Genomic DNA, 23,389 nt, shown 5'->3' on the forward strand with positions numbered 1-23,389 from the left:
ACGACGAGCATTGTGTTTTGGATAAAACATGAACTTTAAAGAACTGTGCTTCTGATGGGGTCCTTGGGACTTCATTTCCTGATCGGCTCTCCCTTCCCAGTTCATTCTGCGGACGTGGCGGAAAGGGTGGAAACGTTCAACTCTCGGGGGAGATGCTGCCCCCATTTTACCAGGAGGAAGGCGAGCCCAGCCTGCCCGCCGGCGGCGCTCAAAGTCACGGCACCAGCAGCGCGCTTAGGCCCAGCAGCGCCGCCAGCAGGAGCGCGAGGTGGGGCGCGGGCGCGGCGCCGGGGGCGCGCAGGCAGGCGGCGTACGCGTCGAAGGCCACCTCGCGCAGCGCGCACACGTGCTCGGCGCGGCAGGCATCGCCGCAGGCCTGCGTGTCGTAACTGACCGAGTTGTAGACGTAGTAGCGCTGCAGCGCGCCCTGGTCGCTGGCGATGCCGTCCAGCGCCGCGTGCATGGAGCGGGCGCCTGCGTCGGGCACCCCGTAGGCCTCCGTCAGCCGGTACTCGAGCTCCCAGCGCGGCGACCCCTGTGCGTTCGCCTGGCTCAGGTTCAAGAAGTACGTCACTATATCCTGCAGAGGGGGCGCGAGGCGGGCGGGCCGTGAGCAGCTGTTCCCTTCTGCCCCCAGTCCTCCAGCCTGTATTTGCCCCTAGATTCTAAACAGTCGTCATCATGACCCCTGTTAGTTATTGAGCATTTACTACCGTCAGGGTATGCTTGGCAGATATCCTCTGATTGAATCTGATGAGGTAACTGCAGTTATTCCCATTTCACAGATGAGGAAACTGAGTCCTAAAGAGGTTAATTCATTTGGCCAGGGTCCCACAGGTGTTCAGTGGCTGAGGCAGGATTGGAACCCAGGTTGCTTACCCCATGGCCTGTGCATTTTGTTCCATCAAGATTCTGGGTACACAGAAGATTCTCAATAAATATTTAGCGAGTGAATGGATAAAAAGCTACTTAAAAGTAGTGGGATGGAGTACCTGGCTGAGAGAGGTTAGAGAATTGTGGTTGAGGCCCTCTAGGACTCAGGTGCATTTTGAGGACTTAAATATGGAGGGGGTTTATCTGTCCAACATTTTCCACTTAAATTTATGGATCTGCTTCAGATCAGGAGAGAGGGGATTGGGGGATCTGCCATGTATGGATAGCAACTACCTGCCAGGAACATTCTGTTATTTCATTGAGTCTTCCCCAGAGCCTATGATCCACCAACCCATGTAAACAACAGACCATGCTCTTAAAAATCCTCAGACTTCTTCTCCATCTACATTTACTCTAGAGTCAGGGATCTAGGGTATCTCCAGCAGTCCCTGGTTTTAAATGTCCTTTCTCAACTCCCAGATTTAATCTTTATGCCCACATCTTCCTAGAACTCCAACTTGAACACCCAGCTGCCTCCTCCCTCAGCATTTTCACTTGGATGCCATTCAGACATCCCAAAGTGAACAGGAAAGTCTTCTGATCTTCGCTCTGAAATCCACTCCTCCTGCAGTGATTCTGTTAGAGCAGGCAGATAGCTAGATAAGAGCAGAGAAAGGGGGACACAGACCAAATGGCAGGAGTTAGGCAGAAAGGAGGGGCACAGGCCAAATGCAGAAAACCACACATCATGTGAGCAGCAGGGATCCTTGGGCAGAGAAAAGCTGGAATCTTTGGGCTGATAAGGGGCCACACCTTTTGGCTTGGAGACCAACAAAGAAAGGTCAGAAAAGGCAGGAATTTCCAGTGTCCGAATGTAACCTTTTACTCATTATGCCCTCATTTCAATAAAATTAGCCTTGCAGATCAGAAGTACCCATCATGCACTGACGCCATGACTCTTACGATCCAGACTAAATAAGGACAAAAATCCCTACTCCCTTTGGGAAGGTGGAGTTGGGATGATAATCAGGGAATACGACTCCAAACCCTTCCCTCCCCAATGAATATTCCGCCCATTCATTTTTACACCCTATGTAACTAACTTGCCAAAGAAACTCAGGGCAGCTGCTCATCTAAGCCTGCCCGCTCTCCCCTGAGAGTGTACTATCCATCCTTTAATAAATCCTCACTTTACCTTTTTAATCTCTAAGTCTTATCTCTGAATTCCTTCTGGGACGGGACAAGAACCTGGAACACCAGTTGCACCTATCGGACAATTCCTTCTGTAAGTAGCAACCTCATCCTTCCAGGCATTCCATCCAAAGCCTTGAGGTCCTCCTTGCCTCCTCTCTTTTTCTTACACCGTTATCCAATCCACCAGCAAATCCTGTCTGCTCTGCCTTCAAAATAGATCCAGGATCTGGCTGTCCTCACCACCCACCGCTGCCACCCTGGTCCATGCCACCATCCCCTCTCAGTGGTTGTGGTCACCTCCTAAATGACCCCCCTGTTTCAGCCGTTGCCCCCAAGAGCCTGTTCTCCACCCAGCAGAATGGAGATTTTGTAAAATTCCAGAGTCCTATTCATGGCCTACATGAACTGACGCCCCTTCCACCCACCCATCCCTTGTGACTTCCACTGTGGCCACACGGGCCTCCTTTCCCTAACACACCAGACACATCCCCACCCCGGGCCTCTGACTTGCTTTTCCTCCTCGTTCCTCAGATGCTCATATGGCTGGTTCCCTGAATTTACTCAGAATTCAGATGTCACTCTATCAGTGACGCTTCCTTGCCCCACCTAACAGCACACGCGCGCGCGCACACACACACACCATAACTCTCACCACCTGCCTCCTCACTCTGTTTTCTTTTCTCCTTAGCACTTATTTCATGCCACACTTAACTTTATGCATTTGTTTCTTGTCTGTCTCCTGTAAGAATCTCGGCTCCAGAAGAGTGGTGACTTTTGTTCACTTCTGTAACTCCTGAGCTTAGCACAGGGCCTGGCACATGGCAGATGTTTAACACATTTTGTTGAAAACGTCAAGGCATAATATTTCTTTATCATTTCAACAATCACAAGCACATCCCAGGAGGTGTGGGATTGCTCATTGAGTTAGAGTCCTGCTTGGCTGCGGCCCAGTCGGTATAGAGAAGACATGAGCAATGGGCCTGAGGTCACACTGTGAGAGACCTTGAATACCAGGCCAAAGAGATCCAATTTATCTTGGGGGCACTGGGGAGCCATTGAAGGTTTTTGAGCAGGAGAGAGGTAAGAAGTGCTTTAGAAACATTAATCCCCTCTGCAGTGTGCAGCAGATGAGCTACAGCAGGGCAATGCTGGAGGCAAGACCAGGTAGGCAGCCTTGACAGTGGTCCAGGGCAAAAGGAGATTTGGGGAAGAAGTGACCTGACTTGGTGGCAGGATGCAGAGGTAGATCCAGGGTTCTGATCCTGAGCTCTAGAAGTGTGGAAGTAACTTGACCTTCCTGAGGCTCAGTGGTTAATAGAGGATGGATTAGCTAGGAAAGAGTTAGGGAAGGTGGTGATGCGTTCAGGTCTCCCCTCCCTCCTCCTCTGGCCCCAGCAGCCTCAGGGCTCCTGACCTGCAGGTTCAGTGTGGCTTGGTCATATTCAAACAGCCGGATGCCTGGATTGTTGGCTCCGTTGACCACTCCAGGCAAGGTGGTTTTCCATGGAGTGACCCCAGGTGTAAGGAACATGACACTGATGGGGGCACCTTTCGGGAGAGAGACAGCAGAATTGAGAGGCTGGAGACAGGAGGGAGGTGGGCTGGCCATGGTCCTCCAGGGTAGGTACCTGCATCATTGTAGAACATCCGAAAGCTGTCGGTGTGGTGGTGCCCAAAGAACTGCCCCGCGATGACTTGGTGGTGTTTCCGGACCACCTTCAGGTACTCCTCGTTGAAGCCCTCCCGGAACCATGCTTTGTTCCGAGTCTTCTCAAAGAACCCCGGGGGCACGTGACCGATAATGTACACCTACGAGGAAGGGGTGCCCCGCAGAGGCTCAGAGACGCCTTCCCCACCCCGTCATTTCCACCTCTCACAACCTGCCCATCTCCCCAAAGGCCAGCAGGTGGGCTCAAAGGTACCGCCTCCCCCATCCCCCTCCCAGGCAGATTCCAGCACTCTCTCTGGACCAGCAATGAATGTACCGCATGTTTCCCCACCTCTGCCTTTGCCTACACTCTGCCTGCCACCCGGAGCATCCTCATTCCCACTTCGGTAAATTAAAACCTAGCTCAAAGGGCACCTACTCATGAAAGCTCCCTGATCCTTCAGAGACGAGTCTTCTCTTAGACAGCTCAGGCCCTGGAGCCAAACCTTCCTCATGCCATTGTGCAGCATATGCTATGTGGTAATGTGTGTTTACATCTTATGTTTCTTGAGTTGCTCAGCTAACAGTTCCTGGGCCCTTGGCCCCCGTTGCAAGAGACAGAATGAGGGGTGGAACGGAGGGCAATTATTAGAACACGAGCTTTGGAGTCAAACTGCAGTTGGACCCCAGCTGTGTGTCACCTCTCAGAGCTTCAGTTTTCTCATCAGGAATGACACCTAACTGAGGGAGTTTTGAGAGTTAAATGAGATAATCCACACAAAACACTTAACATATCTGATGTATAGTCTGGCCTCAAAAGCACCAGCTATGAAATCCTGCTGGGATGAGCTGGTCAGAGCAGGGACTCAAGCAAATGAGACCCAGGGCTAATCCCCAGGGGGCTGCCAGCCCATCAAATGACATGGACACACCCCAAGGGCAGGGCATCCCCTCGAGTTCTCGCCCACAGTGTGGGCTGCAGCTGTGGTGTGTGGCATCTGTGGAAAGAGCACTGGACTTGGAGTTTGGAGACCAGGGTGCTAGTCTTGGCTCCACCACTTATTGTGGGACTTGAGACCCTCACATCGGCAATGGGCTCCAGGGTCCCAGCCTCACAGACTGTTGTGAGGATGGACGAGCCCTCCCCCACCCTAGTGCTGGGCAGAGAAAAGACTCTCTGTGATGTGGGCGTCTGGAGTGAGTCTGTGCCAAAGTGGGAGATTGTTCAGGAACTGACCCCAAAGAGGGAGGAGGAGGAGTGGGGAGGCCTTACCATTTCCCCTGCTCGGGACGCATCGGTCAGCACATCTTCCAGCCACCGGAACTGCTGGCCGGGGTCGGCTATGCCGGCTGTCTGCTCATTGTTGCTATAGTACAGATTGGTGTTGAGGACCACAATTCGCCCAGCCCCACTCGGCCCCAGCAGTTTCTCAGAATAGAAGGCACCTAGGACATCACAGCCAGGGAGAATCTGAAGGTGTCCCCTGCCTCCAAGCAGACACACCTCTATCCCCCTCCACTTCAGTTGCCCACCTTCTCCTTCCCATCTTTCCCACAGAAGGGGCATCGTGGTTAAGACCAAAGGCCCCAGAGCCAGGCTGCCTGGGTTCAAGTCCTGGCTCTACCACTTACTAACTGTGCATCTCGGGAAAGTTACTTTAACCTCTCTATGCCTCAGTTTCCTCCTCTGTGTAGTGAGAATAACACTGAGGTGTGTTTGCCCCTCCAGGTCCACAGTCAGCCCTTCTCCACTCAGCTCTCTGCCCCAGGAGCTATGGACTAAATCAGTGGGCTTCTGTACTCCGAGTTTCTTGGGTTTGACCAACACGGAGCTCCAGCAGCAGGGGATGGAGGAAAGGAAGGAAAAGAGGTCAGATCACCTTGGGATGCTGTGTCTCCTAACTAATGGTCCTCAACCTGGTGATTTTGTCCCCGAGGGAACATTTGGCAGTGTTCAGAGACATTTTTTGGTTTTCGTAACTTGGAGGTTACTAGCAACAAGTGGGTAAAAGCCAGGGATGCTGCTAAACGTCCCACAATGCACAGGACAGCCCCCACCATGAAGAATTAGCCAGCCCAAATGTCAGTAGTGGCAAGGTTGAGAAACCAGCCTTAACTGAAGTCACTGCCTCTTCCTAGGGTTGTTCCGAGGAGTCTGGCAATGTGCTGAGGCCAGTGCCTGGCACACAGGAAATAATGAATATTCACTTATGATCCTCATTAGTGCTGTGGGGTTGAGAGCATGAACACTGGAATCAGCCCTGGATTCTGCTCTCAAGGCTGCCTCTTCTAAGCTGGGTGACCTTGGCCAAGTGACTTGGTATCTTCAAGCCTCAGTCTCCTTACCTGTAAAATGGGGATAAAATCAATCCCTATTTCATGGGGATGTTGTGAAGGTGAAATTAGATCAGACCTTGGCATAAAGTGTTCCTTATAGTAGCAAATGGTGTTAGTACCTTCTTTGAAGAGAGCGATGGATTCGTTACTGAGCCAGGGTCTCCAGAGCTCTGCTACCTGATTGTAGATATTGTTGCTCCTGGCTGGGAGCTGGTTTTTGGGGTGAAAGTCATGATTTCCCAAAGCAGCATAGACTTTTGTATCTGGGAGGAAAAAGAGAAATACAAAAATATACATGCAGAAGCGCTTGGTAGAGTTAATCATTTTCAGCCACTTGCTATCAGACCTAATAAGGAAGAGCTATAGCTCAGATAAGGAAAATACAGAAAATACAGAGAAAAGCAAAAAACCGCATCATAGGATCTGGCAGAACTTTGCTCACATCTAGGGAGGAAGAGCAGTGACTTCTTTAACACCATTTCCAGCAGAAAGTTCCCTAGTCAGAAATGAAGCATGAGATGAGGAGGAGAAAGCTAGAAGATCTAAATACTCTTCAGATCCATCATCAGCCACTTCATAATTTAGTGTTTCTTGTTCTTGTCAATTCCAGATCCATCCTACTGTTAGGGAAGGGGTCTGCGTCACTCTGGAAGGCCTTAGGAGTTTCACTCATTCACGAGTCAACAAATATTTGTTGAGCACCTAGTACATGCCAGGGTGCAGACCTGGGAACCAAGCACCCAGCCCCAGGCCCAGAGGCCTTGCGGTGCAGTAGGGTTGACAGGTACAGAGTAATAGCTGTCACAAAAATGGAAGAGCCGCTCACTGCGGGAGTGTATAGAAGGGGTAGCAGTGGGGGCCCGGGGCGGGGGGCCTTCATGAGGAAGTGAACCCAAGGGGGAGAGGGAAGCCCATCAGACTCATTTCCTCCTTGTGAGTAGCCTCATTCCTGCTTTTATTTTGTGTCTGGCCTGTAGGTGGTTGCTCAATGAATATTTGATGATAAATAAAAACTCCTCTGAGTTCAAGGCAGGACCTTGCCCTTATATGAGCTTGGCTTACCCCAAGGGGTGACCTTGAACCAATAAGAGAGGCTGGCACCTCCGATTCCCACTTGGGAAAGTGCTTCTAACAAACCCTTTACCCTGTATGTTGCCAAAAAAACCAGCCTCTGTATTCCGATAGCTGAATGGAGACTTGCAGGCAGAGTTTCGGGAGAATTAGAAAAGAACAACGTTATTGCTTTGCCAGGCAGAGGGAGTCACAGCAGACTCATGCCTTAGAGACTGTGAGCCCCTCTTGGGGTAAGTGTCCAGGGGTTTTATAGAAAAAAGTGGGAACGGGGGTGATAACAATCAGGGTGTGAGCAAGGGCTACATTCCTGGTAAGAATTTGATGTTGTTATGGAGGAACTTAGGAGGGTCTGCCCATTTTCTTGAGGTTATCAGTCCATGACCTTCTTTCAAGGCCTCTAGGGTAAAAGGATAAGTTATTCAAATGCACAAGGAGGACCCCACAGGGTCCTGCTGCTTCAGGTATAGCCCTCAGGATCTGGAGATGCTGAGCTCTGCCAAAGGAGGAGGTCATAGAAATCCCATCAGGAATTATTCACAAAGCTAGAAGTCATGACTGTAACCACCTGGGAGAAACTCATCTCTCTCACATGAGAGAGGCACGCAGCCAGAAGAACCCATTTAAGAGGAAACACAAATCCCTGGAATCCCAAAGGCAGCTGAGAAGGCAGGGAATCTCTCCGGGTTTGTAAGCAGAGAAGGTAGGGGGGTCCCTGGATAAAGAGAAGCAGGCATGGCTTTCTTGATGTAAGAGAAGCCATTTTTGGCCCAAGCCATTTGGAGATCTAAGCTTGGCCACAATGCTTGCCCTTGAACAGGTCTCAGTAATAACGGTTTTAAGAGAACAAAGAATAAAACTGTTATCAGGCAAGAGAAGTGACAATAGCAAAGGTAATAAATCCGTTGTAAAGACTCCCAGTTCTGTTTCTTCAGTAAAGATTAGCCTGAAGCACTTTCTTGAGCTGTTTTGCAAAATTTAAAACCTCCTGGAGCAATCAACCACCAGATCAGGTGGAACCTAAGGGATGATGATGTTGACCTCTTCTGACCCTTGTGACTTCAATCATCTAAAGCTTGGACTCTGTAGACCTTTGCCCCAATTATATGCTGAATTCTGCTCAAGCCTCTTCATGAATATTCATATACCACGCCCCTTCTTGAATATGCACATGCCCCTTAGTTTAAAATTCCCCAATATTACCATTCGGGGAGACACTGCTTTGGGAAAGATGCCAGGTGCTCTCCTTACTTGCCGTAAGTAACAAACTCTTCCTTCTCCTGATCTTTGGCTTGGTTGTGTCTTTTGGCTTGACACCCACCAAGAGATGAACCCAGTTTCCTTCCAGGTAGCAGGTTTTTGCTGTTTCTCTGTGCCAGTCACTGTTTCAAGCTCCTTACAGGCATATGCACCATGAGGGTACAACCTGGCATCTTGTTCACGGCCAAGTTCCCTATCCCTGGAATGGTGTCTCACCCATGGTTGACACTCAATAAATATTTATTGCCTGACTACATGAGTGAATGGATTACCTTATTTAATCCTCATGACAACCCTCTGGGCAGGTACCACTACTTTCCTCATTTTGCACCAAGAGAACACAGAACGTCCAGGGGACTGCCGAGCCAGAGCGTAGCAGAGCCTGAATTGGGACTTGGATGGGTTTGCCTTGCACACCTGAGTTCACCATCAGCCATGGTAGAGAGGCAGGGGTCGGTGTTCACGGTGACTCTGGTGGGGAACACAGGTGGCACGTGGCAGGAAGAACACTTGACATGGAATTCAAAAATCTCAAATTTCAGTTGCTTCTTCCTCTCCAACAAGTTACTTCAGCTTAGTTATCTATTTAAGGGGGAGTGTTCTGCTTGACCTGTGTTGTTACCCTTCTCAAATAAGATAATGCCTCATTTCACTTCTTCCAATTTGTTCTTATTTTAACATCTCTCCAGGTGGAGCATGTCTTCCTACTGAGGCCACGAGAAAGCACTATGTCATACTTTAATGGACAACATTTTTTCCCTTAGCGATACATAAAATAATGGAAGCATCTTACAGTCAATGGTATCTTGGATTTAGGAAATTCAATACATGTGATCGAAGGGAGGGTATAGTTCAGTGACAGAGTGTATGCTTAGCATGCATGAGGTCCTGGGTTCGATCCCCAGTACCTCCATTAAAGAAATAATTAAATAAACCTAATTACCTCCCCCACTCCCCAAAAAAACCTAAACTAAAAACCACTTCATTTGGCTGGGGGTTTGAGGGGTGGGGAGTAAAACAAAACAAATCTTATTTTACCCTGTCTATTGAAGAATTTTATTACATTTTGAAATAAAACTTCCATCAGTACAGATTTTAAAAAAGTAATATGCTGGAAGTAAAAAGAGCATAAAAAATAAAACAAAATACTGCTTATTTATAAATAAATAAAACATGTAAGTGTGTTATGAACTGTGAAATCATAATTATAATTTACATTTGTGTGTTAAATCATAGTGATAAAGCATTTTCTTCCCCATTATTTCACTTTTATTCCTGAAGCCCCATGTGGAGCAGAGAAAAGAACGCTCAGAGTTGGATCTGAGTTTGAATCCTCCCCTAGGAACTGACTAGCTTTAAGCCATAGATTCCTTATCTATAGACTGGGAATAACAATACCTGTTGTTGCCATGGGGGCGAGTGTCCTGGTTTGACTCTAGTAGTGACTTCTGCTGGAAGATGAACTAGCACAACCCTGTCTGAGTTGGGTTGAGTTGGGCTGAGTTACCTAGACTGGCAGCATCCAGGCAACTTCTTTGCACAAATTGACATTGATGGGATAAGGTGGCAGAAAGGTTGCCTTGGGGACAGATGTGGGATGGTGACAGCAGCTGGGGCCCCTCCTGGAGTGGCAGTGGGAGTGGTAGAGCAGAGATGGCTTTGCATGCCCAGCCGTCCCAGTTCCCTTGCATCAGGGAACACTATGGGGACCCAGGGCACAGTCTTACCTGGAAAGACCTCTCTGATGAGCTCAGTCAGACGCGCCACAATTTCCAGCACGGCCTCCTCTCCCAGCTTTTCATCGGGCACATGCGGCGTGTCATCACTGAAAAACAGCGCCAGGCCAGTTTGGTGCGGGCAGCTCAGGAAGAGGCACAAGGAAAAGAAGGGACGGCTCTACCGTGAGAAAAAGAGACTACGCAACTGGGCCTCGGAAATCCACTGAGGAGGAATGGCCAGGCTGGAGTTGGGAGTCACACAGGACGGAGTCCAAACCCAGGCTCTGCCACTGACCTGCTGTGGGTCCCTGGGCTGGTTGTTGAACCTCTCTGAGCTTCCATCAGCTCATCTGTAAAGTAGGGATAATAATGATACCTATTCCCAGAGTATGTGTGGCACTTCAATAAAGGGGGAAACGTGGATATATAAAATGTAGTAGCTGCTAGGTTACAATTAATGTTATCTAGACAGGGAAGCTCTGGGGTTCCAGTCCCATCTGCAAGCCCCATAGGGAGCTTGGGGTGGAGAAGCCGGGTCTGAATTCTGCTTCTTTTCCCAAAGGGTCTAACGAGTTTGGAGCTGGCTTCAGAATATAAAATTCATATCTACTCTATGGCAGGCCTAGGACCTGCCCCCCAAGACCATTTAGTCCCCCCATTTTGAAGGAGAATTAATAAAATAGCCACACTCAGGCTAATAGATTGCTTGCTTTTATGCTTGCCCTTAAAACGGTCAACTAACCTGACTAACCGGTTGCTACTCACAGTTCCAGGCCCATTGTTAAAACTAAAGCTATTAATTTTACGATTTCTACTTTATTCCAGTAATTGAAAGTAGTAATCATGCTTGGTTTCTGAGTCATTCTCCAGGGAGAAGGTCATGGAACTGTAACCTTACAAAATAGCCTGAATTACCAAGAAGACCACACTGTGGGCGCTTATGAGATAAAGAGATTGAAAAAGTGACAGCCTCGAGCCTCTATAGAATTGGTCGCTTGGAAACATCATGACGCCACTCTAAGTCTTATGACAAGAAAATGATTCTATTGATTGTTATCGATGCTTTACTGTTTGAGCTATGGCTGTATAATCACCCTACCCCATCCCCAAGGTGGGTCCACAGTTTTGAAGGCCCCAGCCCGCTGTGAGTCCCCTTTACCTGGCAAAGCAATCAAGCTGTCTCATTCCTTCTATGCTCTAAGACCCTGTCTCTGAGTTTCAATTTGGCTCTTCAGGGATGGGGGCTGATCTTCCGGCAACAATTTGACAGACCTAGTTTCCTGGACTTACCTTAGAAAGGCACAGCAAAGTAGAGGAGAAAGGGGGAGGGTAGGCTTGGGGGATGGTAGGAGCACCCACAATCTAGAGCTTGAGGACTCCGATGGACACCTGCCCAGCCCCTCCCCAGGGAAGTTAATTAGCTTAATAGTACTGATACCACTACCAGCAGCTCACACCAGCTTACTGTGTGCCAGGTACTTTCTGTGTGTTGTGCTCATATCCACTCATTCATTCTTCATAATAGCCCTATAGCATAGGTTCTGTTTTTGGTCCCATGTGAGAGATAAAGAAAACAAGGCACGAAACGGTGAAGAATCCTGCCTAAGTGTACACAGCAAGGAAGCCGTGGAGCCACGGTTTAAACACAGTCAGCTCAGCTCCAGAGTCTATGCTCACATCCACCATGTCCTGCTGTTTCTCTGATCCCCTCATTAGGGCAGCAAGAGGGTCCTTTTAGCCTTGTCCTCCCTGGGGACAGGTCAGGAATCCAAAGACATCAGGACAAAGTTGCATTGTTTTCCTCCTAATTTGGAGGATTTAATTCTGTGTGATAGAAAACACATCCAGTTTCTACAGGTTATCCCCCGAGGGCTTGCAATTCCCTCAGAGAGGTCAAATTTCTTAGAAATTGAAGAATTATAAAGGGTCCTAGAGGTCATCTCATCCAATGCCATACACCTTTGCAAGGTCCCAGAGATTTCTCAGAAAAATCATGCTTCTGTTAAAGGATCATGAATTCCCCAGAGGGATGGGATCATGTCTTTTAGAATGTCATACGTTTCTCCAAGGGCCTCTCCTCGGAGAATTCACAGCCCACTCTGCCCACCCCAACCCCACCAGCAAGAGCCCACTCAGGAGCAGGAGGCCAGGATCATGGCCTAAAGCTCACTCTCTCAGATTGATTCCTGAGCCCAGGGAAGACAGAGCTGCCCGGGCCCCTCCTGAGACACTGTCACATTTCTTAAGTGTTCAGACTTGTTCCTACCCCTGCCGACCACCGAGTCCATTTGAGGGTCACTCCTGGTCACTCCTATGTCACAGTGAGGGATGGCTGGGGGCGTCGTGAGCTTAGTCCTGCCTTATAGAAATGTCCACTGAGGCTGGAAGAGGGCACCAGAAATCAGAGGTCCCGCCAGCCTTTGTCACCCACTCCCTGGCTCACCACTTCCTGCAGAAAGTCTTCCCCAGTCCTGCCAGATGGAGTCAGGTGCCCTGTGAAGGTCCTGCATACCCCCAGTGACCCTTTCTTCTCTCTGGGCTATAATGGTCAGTGGCCTTGTCTGTGTCATCCACAAGACAGTGAGCTCTTTGAAGGCAAGTCCAGGTCTTTGACATCTCCATTCCCCCATATCTACCCAGGAGTGAGCACAAGATAGGCTGACCTACCAAAGGAGGGAGGGAAGGAGCGAGTGAGTGAAGGGGGGACCTCGAGTGCCAAGAAAAGTCTGAGGACTTAACTGCCGCATCCTCGGATGAGCAGCAGAAATGGCATCTCTGTAGCTGAGCAGAAATCACCCCTCAAGCTATCTCCATGCAGAGCTGTCCTCTGACCAGTGAGAAGCACCCCCAGGGCCAGGGCAGCCCAGGGGTGGCCCACAGCTGACCAGGACACTTGGTCCCAATGCTGGACCAGCTTCAGCCCTTCTGCCTTCTTCCTTCCCTGCATGTAGATCACCGGGGCTTGGAGTCCTTAAACCCTGGTGGGAGTGGGACCAGTGTTCATCCCGAGTTAAAATCCGGGCACTCCCCACATGCCCAGACATGCCATGACCGCGCCCCCAGCCTCAGTGAGAGCTGCGTTCTGCTGAAGCTGGGAGACACGAGGTCCAGGACACAGGCCCTGGAATCCGCCAGGCCTGGGGTCCCCTGGACAAGCTTTGGGCTTTAGGTTCATCCTCCTCACAACAGGACTGGTATGAGGACTAAGGGAGATGGTGTGGGGAAGGTGCCAGGCAGGCAGGAGGCACACTCGGCAGCCCTGGGGAAGGGTAGCTGTGTGGCTGCTCTCACCCAGTCCAGAGGATGAAGTCCGGCTCCGGCTCGATCTCCTTCATGGCGTAGATGGAGGAGTTGATGAGAACCCAGGGAGAATCGCAGAGGTAGTCGCCCCAGGGGCCCGCGCTGGGCACTGGCTGGGAGCTGGCAGATGGGCACACCTGGAGGGGGTCTTCGGATACCTTGTAGTTGGGGTCAAGGTGCAGGTCAGAGACATGCCAGAACTTCCCTGCGGGGGCAAGGAGACCCTAGTCAATCCTGGTCCCTCCCTCAGCCTGGATGGGAAGGAAGTCAGGGGAACCCTGGGGTGGGGGAGGGGAGCCTGCATAGGTGAAAGGAAGTTTTCTCTGAACCCAGAGTCTGGCCTTACCCAGGGAGGCATTGAGCAGAGCAGAAAACAGGCTTGACTCTGTCCTTGACCTCTGACCTTTGACAAGGCCCTTTCCATCTCCCCTCCTCAGTGTTGTGGGCTGCGTGACCCTCAAGAACCCTTCAGGAGTTCTAAGCACGGTGCTTGTTTTAAAGTAAAGGTGAGAGAGTGTCAGGGTTAAGTACCCAGGCTCTGGAGCCACATGCCAGCTGTGTGACTGCCAGCGAGTTGCTTCACCTCTCTGAGCCCATAACTAGAGCCAAATCTTTTCATGCTCCAGGGCCATATACACAAAAATCTGACCTGGCAAAAGGCTTACACACCAAACATGTTGTAAGATCATCTAATTAACACCAGCAAAAACCTGGGGAATATGTGTGGAAATGGAGCTTAAGAGTGCTAGCCCAGAAAAGAAAGGATGTAATTCAGATTGGGCTGAATTTCTCATTGCGGGTGTACTTGTTAGTGATTCTGGATGCGGGGTGAAATGCCAAAAATCTTTTGGTGCAAACAGAGAAGGGAATCCTAAGAAACCGGCCACACGGAGTGGATTAATCATGTGCACCCAGCACAGGGCCTGGAATAAGTGGTTTCAAAGATGCTTATTGAAGAAGGGTTGAACAGGTTTGGCCTCTGGCCTAGAGTCTTGTTTCTGGCTAAAACAAGGGTGAGGCCCAGAATTTCCTCACTTTTCACCATTGTTGTCACTTCCTCTTCCTCTTCCTGTATCACTCAGACTCAGAGTCCACAATCGACACCCAGGAAAATGAGGCTTGGCCTGGGAGGCCTGGCTTCTGTGGCTTTCAGGGTTGGATAGCTGCCACTCCTCCCCCCAAATCCCAGCCTGCCCCCAGTCACAGGACATTCTGTGTGGCTCTAAGGCCTGAAGGTAAAATCTGGCCCCTCACCTCACTCTTTGACTTTTCCTCCCAGATGCTTCTGAGCTTTTGTTCACCTCTCCTGATCTAAACCTGGTCTCAGGAAAGGATCAGAAACTAGTTCATACTAAGGTGCAAATGACTGATTTAGCAAATCATCATCCTTCCCATGGTCATCACATAGACATCCTCACCACAGCCCTGGAGGGACTGAACATTATCCCCATTGTGCAGATAAGGAAACTAAGGTTCAGAGGTCAAGATGCTTGAGATCACATGGGAAATGGTGGGCATCTTCTGGCTCCTGGTCTTCTCCTAGGAAGATGTTATTGCTAAGGAGGTAAAACCACTGCCTTTTCAACTATGCTTTTTGTAAATAGTCTCTGCCTGCATTTTAATATTTTCCCCCAAATCGAGAGTCTTTGTTTATAATGAGGGGAATTTAAACTTTTCGCACAAATTGTGATCACTAATATATTTGAAATTACTCCTACAGGGGCAAAATCCCAAGCCAGAGGGAAGAAACTAATGGTCTCATTTCAACTAGTAGATGGGCCGAGTTGGTGGGCTCTCCCAAGCCCCTGCACAGAGACAGGTCATACCTTCTTCCAAGCCTGAGGCCAGGCTCGCCCTTCTCTCTGACACATGAGCCCCTTGCTTCCTCTGCAGACCATGCAGAGACCATTCTCCGGCGTCTAGCAGATGCTTTCTCAACTAACCATAAGCACTGAGACATTCTGCCCCTTTGACGTCAGCCTTCAAAGTAGTCAATGAACACTTCTCCAGAAACTCTTTGACGGAGGCAAGGTCAGCTGTTGGTTTGTCTCTTCCTTCAAGTTCCAGATTAGAATTGTGTGTAGAACTGAAACTCCTTCCAGCCTCCCCCGCACTTCCAAAGAGCTAAGGGCGTATGTATATGTGTGTGTGCGTGTACATACGTGCGTGCCCGTGGCCTCAAAGGCCTGACTTCAGGAGAGTGGGAAGAGTGGCAGGCAGAGCCTCAGGTCCATGCAGGGCTCCACCTCAGGCTCCGGTCTCCTCTTTGTGGAGGCTGATCACAGACACCTCATCTGCTGCTTGGCCCAACCCAGCCCACTCGTCCTCCTCATAGGGCCTCTTCCCTGGTCCTCCTTTGTTCTCTTCATTCAGGCCTCAGCCTGAAGGTCAGCTCCTCAGAGAAGCCTTCCCTAACTACTTTTTCTCAAGCTCCACTTCCTCCCACCCAGCTGGTCACTAGCTCTCTGACTCTCCCAGTTTCATTTCTTCAGCATACTCTCATATATGAAATTATCTTGTTGGCTTGCTTATCTGCCATCTTCCATGTCTACAGTGTTAGTCCCACAAGAGTCTTCTTCATCTCTGTGTCCTCGGCACCCAGAACAGTGCTGGGGATGCAGAAGATGCCCAAATACATATTTGATGCATGAGTGAGGCTGTGCAGAGGCTGATTAGACTGGTAAGCACTCAAAGAATGTTAGGCCTGGTGCCCTTCATGTGCTTCCCTCATTTCATCCTTGCAGCCATTCCGTGAGGTGGCATTTTTATGCCCATTTCACAGACAAGGAAACTGAGGCTCAAACCCAACTTCTCTCACCGCACAGTTGAGACATGATGTTGACTCAGAGCCCCCAGAAGGTGGCTTTTATAACACATTTATGTTACCCATCAAAGATGGGAGCCACAGGCTTATATGGAATTAGTCACAAGCTGTGAGGAATTGAGCTCTAATTATCACTCATGGAGAAGAGAGTGGGCACAAGGATACGGAGGCAAGTAATTGAGTTTCTAATCCAGGCTCTTCCATGTGTTGGCTGAGGACTCTGGGCAAGCCAGCAGGCCCGAGGGTGTTTGACATTTGGCCTGTATCTCTGTGAGCATCAAATAAGAGAGTGAACAAGAAAGGGCTTGTCCAGAAGAATCTCAGTACACCACCACTGTCCCTGGCAATTACCCCCGGGGCCAGGTGTGAGACTGGGAGGGTGTGGGGATTTGGACACTGGAACACTTCCTCCTTTGGACCAGAGCTTCTTAAATATTACTGTGCAGACCCCTCACCGGGGAGGCTGGGGGTATCTCATGAAAATTAAGAAGCTTTCTACTTGGATCCTACTACTTGGATCTTTTACAGTAAGAAAGTATTCATGTAATCCTTGAGTTTTAAGAAAAGGTATATAAATCTTAGCCGTTATTATTATTTGTTAATTATTGAGACTACAGATAAATTTGGCATCAAGTGCAGTGAGAAACTGAGGACACAGACCTGGGTTGGAATTACAGCTCCACTGCCCACTAGCTGGGTGAACACTGGCAACTGACTCTGCCTGTTTCCTCATCTATAAAATGGGAACAACAGCGCCCCCTACCTTTTATGGTTATTGTGAGGATTAAAATGAGAGCATATGAGATAACGCATAAACACTCAGCAGTTATTCTGACTTTGGTCCCTGGAGCTTCCGGAAAGTCCCCTTTCACCACAGCAGGGAAATGGGACAAGGGGAGTGGCTGTGTCCTTCCCCCACCGGCCCCAGCGTCCCCTTAGCTGCTGTCTTCTGCAGGTAAAGTGCAGGTCTGGAGCCAGAACTTGAAGCAAAACAACGTGAAGACAGACATTGTCCCTTCCCGGGTGGTCCTCCTTGAGCAGAGGGCCAGTGGGCACAGTGTACCCTCTAGTTTTAATTCTGAGAGCTCAGCTCTGCTCCCTGTGCCTGGGCAGGCAAAGCAGTTCTCCTGGCCCTCTTCCTCTTTCACCAAAGGGGCCACCAGTCCAAACTTGTCCACTGGGGACAACAGACCCAGGGCCCGTGGCCTAGTAGCTTTGTAAGGCCCAGAGAAATGTCTGAGACCTGAAAAAAAAAATGCATTGGCTCCAAAAAACAAAAACAAACTATGCCATCAAAATCAATAATTCATTTCAAAAGCAATATTAAAAACATCATTAAAAATCATGTGTAATGTGAGATCCTTTTACATTCATGATTTTACATTCATGATTGATTCCTGATGGGTTGGAGGAGACTTGCAAAAATCATTCCTAGAGACTAAGAAGGTCTTAAAGTGGCTGAAAGGTGAGTTAGCTTATGGTCAGAGACAAGAAAAGGAGACAGGAGAGTGACACTTGCCATTTATTTAGTGCCTTCTGAATGTCAGTCAGATGCTGTGCTAAGCCCTCTGCGCATGTAGCTTCACAATGAAATTATGAAATACACTCTGATACTGTACCCATTTTACAGATGAGGAAACTGAGCTAGTTAGTGACAGACCTGTGATTCATTAAATAAGAGAGTGAACAGAACGGAGTGTATCAGAACAGAAATGATCACAGTGCACTTTGGTAGTATGACCTTGGATATATTAAAAAAAAAAAAAAAGTCCCTGAAACTTTAACAGCACGTTACAATGTAGGTGCATGATCTCATTTAACTATCATTTAATCTCTCTGCTATTGTCCTTATTTTATAGATAGTGAAATTGAGGCTCAAGGTCACATAGATATTAAAGGTAGGATCTAGGTTTTCTGGCTGCAGGCAGTGGATTGGTTTTGAAAGGGCATGCATGAAATTTGGAGTCAGAGAAATCTTGTTTTGAATCCTGGCTTCTCCACACAGGTGATGGCAACTTGAACAAGGTATTTCCTCAGCTGAGCCTCAGTTTCTTCTTCTGCCAAATGGGGATAAAGATGCTAAGTAACAAAGAAGTGGGTGTATGGATGAAAGGAGTAATTGCATAGGGAGCACTTGGCTGAGGGGTGGACAAGACAGCCTGAGTGCTTAACCCCTGGGGTCCTCCAATTCTGGCCTCACTTTTTCATCTCTTCTGGAGCCTATTTCCTCAAGTGTAAGATGAGAGTATTGCACAAAGGTTATCGAAGGCCCTGCCACTTGAAACGGCCTCTGATTCCATGACTTTTGTCTGTTATGTGTGTAACCCACTACAAAGCAAACTTGGTTCCCGCTTCAGTCCTTTGTTTTAGACGCTAAGCAATAACCCCAAACACTTCAGTCATGATTCCTCTTCTGTATACACAGAGGGTGAAAAGCAACATTTACTGACCCCTTGTGTTAAGTGCATGGATCGCCCTCTCTTCACAGCCACTCCATGAGGCCGGCTTACAGTTCTCCAGAGAACTGTTTCCCAGCCTTGCTAACCCACACTGGGAGAACTTGTGGGTTTCTCTGCAATTAGAAGCTGAGGGATAAATGCAGTGTTGCCCAGGGTTTGTGCGGGAGGAGACAGAGTCAGCACGTTGACACCCCACCCAAGCTCAGGTGGGCTAAGGAAGGTGGCAGAGAAACTCCACCGTTTTATGCAAAGTGGGGATGGTTGCTCTCTCATTGGGTGTCTCAAAGGTTGGCCCTTCAGGAAGAGACTAGGATTCTGAAAAAACTTACACGTGCTGTGGAATTCTTTTCAAATTTAATTTCATTTTTAGATTATAGATGTATACATTCCAGAAAGTTTGGAGAAAAGAGTAAAAAGTAGTACCTATAAAACCCACCGTGGGGTGGGGTATAGCTCAGTGGTAGGGTGTGTGCTTGGCGCACACAAGGTCCTAGGTTCAATTCCCAGTGCCTCCATTTAAGGGGAAAAAGTAAATAAATAAAAAAATTTTAAAGAGTTGAAAAAAAAAACAAAACCCACCATCCCATTGAAAGGCATGAAGGATAAGGCAGCTAAGACTTGGTCCTGCCACTTCCTAGCTGTGGGATCTTCGGCAGGCATTGTGCCCCCTCTGAGTCTCATTTTCCTCATTGGCAAAATGGATATAAGGGTAATAGTAGCTACTTTACAGGGACTATAAAAATCAAAAGATTTTTTCATTGCATTTCCCAAATACTTTTTTTTTTCCTAAAGTATTGCCATCATTTTTTTTTTCCGGTCATACATATATTTGTTTTCATATTCTTTTTCATTATAGGTTACTATAAGATATTTGAATATAGTTATGAGTACTATACAGAAGAAATTTGTTTATCTATTTTATATATAATAGTATTTGCACATCTTGAACTCCCAATTTATCCCTCCCTACCCCCTTTCCCCCTGGTAACCATAAGTTTGTTTACTATGTCTGTGAGTCTATTTCTGTTTTGCAGATAAATTCATTAGTATCTTTTCTTTTTTTCTTTTCTTTTCTTTTCTTTTCTTTTCTTTTCTTTTCTTTCTTTTCTTTTCTTTTCTTTCTTTCTTTCTTTCTTTCTTTCTTTCTTTCTTTCTTTCTTTCTTTCTTTCTTTCTTTCTTTCTCTTTCTTTCTTTCGATTCCAAATGTAAGTGGTATCATATGATATTTTTCTTTCTCTTTGTGTCTTACTTCACTTAGAATGACAACCTCTGGGTCCATCCATGTTGCTACAAATGGCATTATTTTATTCCTTTTTATGGCTGAGTAGTATTCCATTGTATACATGTACCACAGCTTAAACATCAAAATCATTGGACAAATAGGTTTTAAAAGGATAGCCTATGTCAAGGACCTAGCACAAGCATGGTGTATCATAAGTGCTCAGAAAATAAATGTTAGCCCTTCTTGGCTATTTTCCTTAGTGTTCGTTTTTACATGACATTATTTTATAAACAGATTGAAGATGTATAGCCTGGGTTCACATCCAGGCTCAGACACTTACTAGATGTGTAACCTTGGGTTATTTTTCTCTAAGGCTGGGTTTCCTCGTTGATAATCCCTACTTCACAAGGCTGTTGTGAGGGTATAATGTGAAAATTTTAGTAGTGCCTGCCACATAATAAGTACTTAATAAATGTTACTTAATATTTTCAATTTTGCTATATTATCCTGAAACTTACCTGCCTGGTGGTTTTACCACAATCTATTCAGCTGTTCTATTGTTAGCATTTTCCATTATCATAAACAATGCTGCAATGAACGTCTTAGTGCCTTTGGGGGCAGAGGAGAATCTTTTTAACCACTAAGACCCTGGGCCTGGGAAGGGGGTGCCCACTGATATCTGGATTTCTAAGAAAACATATTTAAAAGTGAAAGAGTAGGGGTAGGGGTGGGGTGGAGATTCTTTCAATCATTCCCAAGTCTCTGGTCAGCCCAGCAGGGCTCTGAGTCCCCCAGAGGGGAACTGGGTCTCTGTCCAGGTGAACAGTCAGTCACCCTCACAGGGAATGACACATCCTGTCAGGGCTGGTCCCAGAGGTGTTTCCACCTTTCAGTCACAGCTTTTAGATACAAGTCCTTTCCAGGCCTTTCCCTGGCCCTGCAGACACCAGTGTCCCTCCTCACTGGCCTCTGAGATGCACAGCCAGCAGAGTTCTTGTCAAGGTCAGCTGCTCCTGGGAACTGTCTGAGGAAGTGGACTGACTGGACGAACACTTGAGAGGCCACCGACCCTTTGGACTCTAGCCTGGGAGAACTGAGCAGCACCGGGGCCGGCAACGAGCAGACTCCGAGCCTTTTCTTCCTTTCTCTGCCCATTTCTGCAGCTTCCGGAAGGGTGTTGGGTCATCTCTAAGGTCTCATTCAAAGGCCTCCAGAAAGGGGCAATCTAGTCTCCTAAGGAAAACTACAGGTCCAGTCTTCCTCTCTAACCACACAGAAATCTAACAGGCATCTTGAACTGGACACAAGCCAAATCAAACTGCCATCTCCTCCAGTATCTCAGCAAATGATACCTCTGTCCTTCCAGCTGCTGAGACTAAAATCCTCTAAGTCCTCCTTCACTCACACCCACCATCTGTCAGCAAGTCTTGTTTCTCCAATCAGACCATCTCCCACCACCCCCGCTCCCACCACCCCTTCTCTCCCGGGATGAGGGCAGTAGCCACCTCACTGGTTTTGCTGCTTCTCTTTTACCAGGGTGAGCAGCCATCCCAGAACTCAGGGTGCCCAACTTCAAGTGCTAAAACCACAGACTCAGACATCTTGGTCATCCAATCTTTACCCCATCACAGGCCAAGGGGATTTTTAAAAAATAGACCCCTCAGACCTCGTGTATGCCACGCATGGGATCTAACGCTGAGCTATACCTCCACCCCCAGACACATTTAAAAAAATTATTCATTTTTATTTATCTTTAATTTTTAAAAAATTTGTTGATGGGCAGGTAATTGGGTTTGTTTGTTTATGTCTAGTGGAGGTGCTGGGGATTGAACCCAGGACCCCATGCATGCTAGGCATTCACCACTGAGTTATACCCTCCCCTTTTAAACTCACACAAGTCAGATCTCATCACTTCTCTGTCCCAAACCCTCGAATGATATCCCATTTCAGAGTTCTTAAAATTGCCTACGTGATTATCCACGACCTGGCCTGCCTGCCTCCTTCCTCCCCACCCAATGCCCTCCCGGCCCCGTGATCCCCTGACATCCCTACCACGCCCCTCGCCCTCCTTGCTCCAGCCACGCTGGCCTCCTTGCTCTTGTTTACACACATGACCTGTTTGTCCCACTCAGGGCCTGTGCACTTTCCATCTTCTCTTACTGGAATGTTCTTCTCCGGGACGTCTACATGTCTCTCTCCCTCGCTGCCTTAGGTGTCTACTCAGATGTCACTTTATTAAACAGCACTTTTCTGGCTGCTCCACAAGTGTCCTGCCCATCCTCTCTGCTCCTTGATTCTGCTTTATTATTTATTCTCCATAACACTTGTTATCTCCTGGAATATTATTTCCTTGCTCATGGGCCTTTTGTTCTGTTTCTCCCCAGGTGAGGAAATGCTTCACCAGGACTGAGATTTTTTTCTTTTCTTTTCTGCCCATCTCTGGTTCAAAGACTAGTGCGTGATATGTCAAGGCCCTCAACCAACAGTTGTGGAGTGAATTCATGAATCTGCCTGCCACCTCCTACCTCTACCAGCTGGCTGGCTCTTACGTACACACACCTCTTAGCAAGGTCAGTGTCCCTCCCTTGGCCAGCTGTCACCTCCTCTTAAAATCATCAGGCTCAAGCAGACCCTCACTCTCTCACCCAGCCTCCCTGACCTAGCTCCCTGCCTTGCTATTTTTAGCACATTTTCAGCTTTCTGTGAGCAGCTACCAGCAGCCCTCTTTCCTGAGTTCATAGTACAAAACAGAGCTATCACAGGCATTCGCAGTGCCTACCTGTTCCAGCCCTGGCGACTCCCCAGTAAGCCAGGAAAATCAGCAGCTTGGGCAGCCTCATCCTTGCGGCTTGCCTCACGGGAGCCATCGGGTTCTCCCCGAGCTGTTGTTGGAGTCACGGACTTCCTAACTAGGTGTTGGTGGCCACGTGCCAGAGCAGAACCTCCCGTCCTGTCACCAGCTGTCTCCAGTCACCTGAGGCATCTGGCTCCTCTGGTTTTCTTCCTTTGCCCTGCGGGGTGTGAGCAAGATTTGCCCAATAAGCCACACCAGCCAGGCCTTTGGACTCTGAAGTGGGAAGCAGCGCCTGTCCTGCCAGTTCCTCAGAGCGTGTCGGTCCAGCCGGAGACTGTATTCTCCAGGAAACTCACCCAGCCCCAGTCACTGACAGGCAAATAGCCGCTTTTGGAGTTTTCATGTGGCCCCGCCCCAAAGGAACAAACAGACATGTGTGAAACATCAGGCCTTTGCCATCAAAGGAATTTAACTGCTAGTTGGAGACTGAGATGCTTGACCACAAATGAACCAAGACTAAGAGCCATCCATTCATTTATGCCAGGAACCATGTCCCAGGGAGACGGAGGGGACCCAGGGCTGCCCTTGCTCTCAAGAGGGAGAGGTAAACCACTGGCCTGCAGTTCAGTGTGTTAGGTGGCTTGACAAGCTGGGAGAGGGGAATCTAACCCTCCAAAGAAAGTGAGAG

The 23,389-nt window shown here is 48.4% G+C and overlaps 1 protein-coding gene across 2 annotated transcripts; it reads right to left on the minus strand.

The window, feature by feature from the left end:
- Positions 1-10: 10 nt before the first annotated feature.
- Positions 11-23,057, minus strand: SMPDL3B (sphingomyelin phosphodiesterase acid like 3B). 2 transcript variants are annotated; one of them, XM_010947975.3, is made up of 8 exons: positions 22,687-23,057; positions 13,393-13,606; positions 10,111-10,208; positions 6,172-6,315; positions 4,989-5,161; positions 3,696-3,876; positions 3,482-3,615; positions 11-580 (listed from the first exon to the last, which is right to left on the minus strand). In XM_010947975.3, the coding sequence occupies exons 1-8, from the start codon at positions 22,772-22,774 to the stop codon at positions 215-217; spliced, it is 1,398 nt and encodes a 465-aa protein (XP_010946277.1). In that variant the 5' UTR covers positions 22,775-23,057; the 3' UTR covers positions 11-214. The 2 variants fall into 2 exon arrangements, with proteins under 2 accessions (XP_010946277.1, XP_074233153.1); XM_074377052.1 differs by lacking the exon at positions 11-580 and adding an exon at positions 1,417-1,529.
- Between the last annotated feature and the right edge of the window lie 332 nt (positions 23,058-23,389).

This window comes from Camelus bactrianus, chromosome 13 (assembly GCF_048773025.1).
Source record: "Camelus bactrianus isolate YW-2024 breed Bactrian camel chromosome 13, ASM4877302v1, whole genome shotgun sequence".
NCBI classification, from domain to species: Eukaryota; Metazoa; Chordata; class Mammalia; order Artiodactyla; family Camelidae; genus Camelus; species Camelus bactrianus.